Below are 7,101 nucleotides of genomic sequence, written 5' to 3'. Positions count from 1 at the left end.
TTGTGACACACGTGGTCAGCATCCTCCGGCGCCTGCCGAGGAGTCGCGGCCCCCGACACTCGCGCAGGATGAGCGCGTAGGAGGCCGCGACGGCGCCCAGCGGCAGCGCGGTGCCCAGGAGGATTTTGGCGTAGACGACGGTCGCCTCGTTGCTCACCTCGCCGCACATGAGCCAGCGCACGGACGAGAAGTCGCACGTGGACGAGGGCATGATGTGCCCCCGGTAGAAGTGGAGGCGTGCGACCACGGCGACGTAGCCGCGCCCGTTTAGCCCCCTCTATCCGGCTGAACAAAAGCTATTTAGGCATGCGGTGGCTGGGCATGCGGGCTACATGACCCAGCCAACGCAGCCTTGAATGCCAGAGGAGCTTACCGATGTGACTTTGTCCATATCTTTCAAGGATTTATAAGCTCCTCCAACAACCCAGCCTGGATAAACCCAGGAAGGATTGTAGGCAGGCCAGCCTGAATGTTTCTTACTGCCGAAGAGCTGAGGGGGTGGAGTGTTTGATGGCACACAATACACTGCCCAAGTAGAGAGGGGTTACCAGCCCCTCGCACCCGTCTAGAGACCCCATTGGCCGCTGTGGTGGCTACAAGCGCCATGAGGGGAAAAGCCAATTGGAATTGGCCATTCCTCATATGGCATTGCTCACATCAACCACAGCGTTATTGTCCGGCACCATCGAGGAGGTCGAGTGTTATTTTTGCATCTGTTTGTAAGTGGTACGGTGCATCCTGCAGGGAGTTGAGAGAGCTACCCGATTCTCGTGTCTTCCTGCAGAGGGGGGAGAGGCTTCCCAGGACTAACCCGGCTTCGCAAGAACCTGACAAGGCTCTCCTTCACCTCGGCCGTCCGCAGGCCGTAGATAATGGGGTTGAGCACTGGCGGAAGGACGAACTGCAGGTTCTGGAGCGATACGCTCAGCTCAGGCCAAGCCGCGGATGAGGGGGTTCCGCCGCTGGCGACCGTCGCGAGGATGGCGCTGAAGTAAATGGCCGCCACCAGGAGGTGGGTGCCACACGTGCGCAGGGCCTTGTTACGGCCGCGGCGGAGGGCCGGCTTGCGGCACTCGTGCAGGACGAGCGCGTAGAAAACCGCGATGGCGCACAGAGGCAGCGCTATGCTCACAACCGACATGGCGGAGGTGTACGCCTGCCCGAGGGCGATATGGTTGCAGGACAGTACTCTGAAGGCCAGGAAGTCGCACGTGGATGTGATCAACAAGTGCGGCTTGCACAGGTCGAGATTGACCACGATGGCAATGTTGCCGAGGCTCTGTGCAGTGGCGAGCGCAACAACGAAGGCCAGGGCCTTGAGGGCGATAGCGTTGGATGCCGCGCCGCGGTAGGCGAGCGGTCGGCACACCGCCAGGTAGCGGTCAACAGCCATGGCTGCCAGGATGTAGCCATGCACACGGAAGGACATATGGTAGGTGAACATTTTGGCAATACACCAGGGCACCGAGATATAGGGAGCATCGCCGACGAGGTCGTACATCGTGCGCGGCAGTGCGTTGGTGTTCTCCACCAGGTCGGTGAGGGCCAGCGCAGCAACGAGCAGGTGCATGGGCTTGTGCAGTCGACGGTCGCGGGCGATTGCGAGGCACAGCAGCGAGTTGGCCGCCAGCGTGAGGACGTAGACGAGGAGGAGGAAGGCGAACACGAAGCGCCTGACGGTGGGCGGCTCGCGGAACACCGTTTCGATGCGGATGAGGTCCGTCGCAGCGGCGACAGGGAGGGGTGCGGAGACGTTGAACCCGAGGCCGTCCTCCATTTTGTAATTTGCTGTGAGCGGGAAAAGGGCGGCCCCTGCTGCCGCCGTGCCCTCCCACGTGACTCCTCTCCCCTTTGCTCCTCCCAAAAACTCGAGGGTGGAACTGTGGGGGGGTGGGGGGGGGATTAAGTATGAGCGAATGCTCAGTTCGTTCATTGAACGGTGACGCACGTTCCGCTGGATACCGCTGTCAAAGAAGCAGATATATTTCATGGGATCTTTTTGCCAGTATGAAAGTATGAATCCTGAGCTTTAAATGCTCTGATACGCGCATTGTCTTCATACTGTTCACCTTTGGCACTCTCTGATCTGACACTGGTGAAACTAGGCCATAAAGAAGGCTGTCTCTGGTGTAAAGCCAATCTGAGTCAAAGACAATGCCCATATATAATTATCAGAGCATATTTATTTACATGTTCACCACAAGTACGTGTGATTAATGCAGACTTAATTCCTTACAAAAGGTATCTATTTGGTGTTTGAACATCTTAACACCTCCTGTGTAATTGCCAGAAAGGATAAAAAGCTATTATTAATTTTCAAGCACATGCGGTTTCCTTGACGTCAATTCGTTGTCAGAAAACATCGTTGCCAGAGGTCAGAATCAGAATATTTGGAGGAATCTGATGAGCTATAAAGCTATTTTTCACAAATGTTCAGTATGGGCACGGGGTAAGAATGTTACAACAAACACAATACAAAAACATGATAGGAGTTAAAAATACAAAGAAGGTAAACAAATAACCCAGACATGCATAAGCAACACCAAACCATCCCTCATCCTATCGGGCAAAGCTCATTGAGGTATCAACCTATTTTTGAAAAGCAATTGAAAGCCGCTCAACAAAGTGGCCCATCATTTGGACATTTACAGCAGTAAAATTATCAAAATAGTCTAAACGCACGGTTATAATTGCGGAGAAAATAAATCCACGTGACCACAGGTAGGACATGCAAACTCCAAATATACAGCAGGCATCAGGATCGGGATCGAACCCCCGACCTACTGCATACCAGACAAGGTAGATCACATCTCAAAACGGAGGGAGAGAGAGAGAGACACGCAGACTCCAAGTATACAGCAGGCATCATCAGTGTAAGGATCAACACCAACGACCTCCTGCATACCGGGTGAGGTAGTTAACATCTCCTTTCCACCGCTCAACAAAGTAGACCATCATGTGGACATTTAAAGCGGCAATAATAATGTAAAATAAACGCAATGCGTGTAACATGGGATGCATAGGAATGTGTTCCAGGAGTCAGAGGTGTGGACTCGAGTCATGTGACTTGGACTCGAGTCAGACTCGAGTCATGAATTTGATGACTTGAGACTCGACTTGGACTTGCATAACAATGACTTTGTCCCACCTCTGAGGTGTGGACTCGAGTCATGTGACTTGGACTCGAGTCAGACTCGAGTCATGAATTTGATGACTTGAGACTCGACTTGGACTTGCATAACAATGACTTTGTCCCACCTCTGCCAGGAGTTCGGAGAAGAGTGTGTAACAAATGAAGCTAAAATGTGACTGAAAACATGAGAATACGTGTCCAGATTGTATCACTACCAACGATACTTACCTGAGGTGGTGGACACCACGTGACACGGTCCATCAGGAAGTAGAAACAGAGCCCGCTCTTATTTGTTACTGAACGGGGCCTGCAAATGAGGACTGGGGTTGGAGGCATACGGAAAAATTTGAAGGAGATTGGATGTAGAAATTGAACATTTAAAGGACGGGAAACGGAGGGATGACTGATAGGGCGAGGCGGTCGGGATCCGTTAGACAAAGTGGGAAGGTGATTGGCTGGAGGGGAAAGCGGAGGGTCAAGGGAACCTTCGGGAAAGGGAGGCTTGAGGGATACGCAAGACGAGGGCAAGGCGAGGTGCTCGGGACGCTTGGAGTGAAGGGAATCTTTGAAGACCCGTGTGCCTCGTGCTTGACGAAATAAAGACGCCTATTATTAAACATGTCACTGCATCTCCACAAGTAAATGGAAAAGAGTGATACCCCCGATAATGCAATTTGAACTTATTTAAAGGCGCCATGGTGGCAAGGAAATGTTAACTACATCGCTCGGTATGCGGGAGGTTGTGGGTGTCTATCCTGAACCTGACGATGCCCGATTTATATTTGGAGCCTGCGTGTCTCTCTCCGTTTTGAGATGTCATCTACCTCGCCTCGTATGCAGTAGGAAAGGGGCTCGATCCAAATCCTGATGCCTGCTGTGCATTTGGAGTTTGCATGTTTTCCCCGTGGTCGTGTGGATTGGTTTTCTCTGCAATTTTAACCATGCGTTTAGACAATTTTGATCATTTCACTGCTCTAAATGTCCAAATGATGGTGGCCACAGTGTTGAGCTCTCAATGTTTCTTGCCGGGTCTGTTTTGAACAATAAGTTGATACCTCAGTGGGGCTTTGCCCAGTAGGATAGGGGATGGTTTAGTGTTGTATTTGTTTGTGTTTGGGTGATTGTGTTTAGGTCTCTCGTACTTTGCACTCCTATCGTGTTTTTAAAATGTTTGTTATTGTAACATTCTTACCACCGTAATGCCCCTACTGGATCTGTGAATAAAGATCTTCATTGCTCATCGGATTTCTCCTGCAGTGTCGATACAGATTTGTGATTCTGTACGTTTCCCCGTTTTAGCGTCATTTCGCAAACAAACGTCGTCGCGTTATTATTCACACCTGTGTCGGATACCTCTGGGACCTTTTCGCCAGTATCAAAGTATGAAAAATAAGAATAGCTTTTACCTTTCTGGCAATACAACAGGAGGTCTTCGGATGGTCAGAACACCAAAAAGATATACCTTTTGCAAGGAATCAAGTCTGCATTAACTTGAGCAGAAGCGTGGTCATCACACCTACGCATCTATGTTAGGAACGAAACAGGTGGACTTCTCTACAAATCTGGCTGTCGCCTGATGAAGCTGGTTGTGATTATTGCGGAAACGTTGTAACTCAGATTGTAAATGTTGTGGCTTGCCTCTCCAACACACCGGTGTGCTGTACTAGTATCCTACACTATACACTACTCTACTATACACTACACTATACACTACACTATTTTAAACCAGATTATACACTACACTACTATACACGACACTATACACTACACTACTATACACTACACTACTATACACCACACTATACACTACTATACACTACACTACACTATTTTACACTACACTATACACTCGTGCTGTGCTAGTGACGAATTGGCACGTTCTGTTTACGTGAAAATCTTTACTCGTTGGCTGTGTCGGGTGGTGGCGCGTTTAAACGACACAGCATTTATACATTTACATGGCGATCTAACCTCCCAAAAAAAACCCTCTATTATGGACAGCTACACGAACCCACGACGGGCGTTTCAAAGTACACGAGAGGCGCAAAACGCAATTACCCCAACCACATTACGAAAAGTGTCAGTACGCGATGTTGCAGTCATTTCGAAATGCAACGTCTATCGTTAAGCCACCGCGACGAGGATGTGCGCCAGAGGTCGCAACCGGGTACCCGATACCCGTACCCTACCCGATACCCGCCTACCCGTACCCGGCCGGGTACGGGTACGGGTAGCCGTTTGCGACCCTGGTGCGGCCGGGTACGGGTAGGCCGTGAGTCACTGGTGAGTAGCCGTTTCTCACTCATTTCGGGTAGGGTACGGGTAGGGAACGGATATCCGTACCCGGCCGGGTACGTGTACGGGTACCCATTTGCGACCTTGGTGCGGCCGGGTACGGGTACGGGTAAGGAATCAAAACCCGTTTGCGACCTCTGATGTGCGCACACGTCTATGCCTGTGACGAAGAGACGAGCGGTTAAAACAAAGCAGCAACGTCGGTGTTGTACGCCGAGCGCGGACGTGGAATTGAGATGCCGTTTGTGAGATTCGGAACCCCGCCGTGCTCTCCCGTCAGTGACTGTGTGAGTGTGGGTGGGTGGATCTGTGTGAGTGTGGATCTGTGAGTGACTGTGTGAGTGTGCGTGTGGATCTGTGTGAGTGTGGATCTGTGAGTGACTGTGTGTGCGTGTGTGGATCTGTATGTGTGTGTAACCTGCAGCGCCACACCTATAACAATCATTAGGAGAAAGAACGGTGATCCAATCTCTGACCCCCAGGAACAGGTTTGCAGATTTGATGATAATTTTTGTGAGGTCCTGGGGTTGGGGAAACCCCTCTACCTGGAAAACATCATGGGACAAAGTGGGGATAACCCTGCTGAGGCTGCGGTGCCTCAAATATTGGAGGAGGAAGTCACCCCCTGTGAGTACTGAAGGCGAGACCAGGAAAGGCACCGGGAAAAGTTGATCTCCCAAGCAAAATACTGAGGGAGGGTGGCGTTTGCGCACAGACTGCCCTACTGACATTATAACAACAGTCCGGGCCACTGGACGGGTTCCGCAGCATTGGAAGGATACCCTGGTGGTCCCCCTTTTTAAGAAGGGGGACCGCACAGACTGTAACAACTACAGGGGAATCTCACTCCTCAGTGTGCCGGGAAAGGTCCTGGCAAGGATTATTCAACATCGCCTTATTAGGCACACTGAGGCGAGGCTTGCGGAGCACCAATACGGTTTCAGGAGAGGCGGTCCTGCACAGATGCCATATTTTGTGTCTGTCTACTACAGCAGAGGTCTAAGGAATTCCAACATGACCTATATATCTGCTTCATTGACCTGGTCAAGGCCTATGATACCATCAGTAGGACTGGGCTCTGGGTTGTTCTTCGTGCTTTCGGAGTCCCTGACTACCTGCTCATGATCATTAAGGAACCTTCATGATCGTGAGCGGGCCCGGGTAAAACTACGTGGCCGGGAGTCAGAGGCATTAACTGTACACCTTGCGGTGTGACAGGGATGTCCTCTGGCTCCAACATTATTTAACATCTATTTCGACCAAGTAGTTTGTGAAGCCTTCAGTAGCTGTACTGGAGGAATTTCTATCTGGTACAGATACAATGGAAGGCTGATCGATGCCCGGGTGCGGTCAAGGGATGGCTCCCTATTGGTCAACCACGTTATGTATGCCGACGACCTGGTAATTGCAGCTCACTCAGAGGAGGAATTGGAGGTGCTGCTGCTGAAACTGGAGTGTGCCACAAAGAGGTGGGGCCTTATCATCAGCCCCACCAAAACGAAGCACCTGCCTAGGTATTTTGTACCATCGGTCACTCCACCCCCAAAACTCCCAATTGGTGATGGGGCAGTTGTGGAGAGAGTGGAGAATTTCCCATACCCGGGCAGTGTGCTCATTACCGGCTCCAGTTTAACAGCAGAGGTCTCACTCGGAATCAGTCGAGCGGCATTATC

The 7,101-nt window shown here is 51.1% G+C and overlaps 1 protein-coding gene across 1 annotated transcript; it reads right to left on the bottom strand.

The window, feature by feature from the left end:
• Window positions 1-757: 757 nt before the first annotated feature.
• LOC133360922 (olfactory receptor 5H19-like) lies at window positions 758-1,777 on the bottom strand. Its single transcript, XM_061579808.1, has one exon. It carries the CDS (start codon window positions 1,775-1,777, stop codon window positions 758-760), a length of 1,020 nt encoding a protein of 339 aa, XP_061435792.1.
• Between the last annotated feature and the right edge of the window lie 5,324 nt (window positions 1,778-7,101).

The sequence above is a fragment of the Lethenteron reissneri genome, chromosome 70, assembly GCF_015708825.2.
Source record: "Lethenteron reissneri isolate LAM-NWPU_2019-01 chromosome 70, ASM1570882v1, whole genome shotgun sequence".
Lineage (NCBI taxonomy): Eukaryota > Metazoa > Chordata > Hyperoartia > Petromyzontiformes > Petromyzontidae > Lethenteron > Lethenteron reissneri.
The sequence above is the reverse complement of the archived record's forward strand: the minus strand, read 5'-3'. Positions and strand labels throughout refer to the sequence as shown.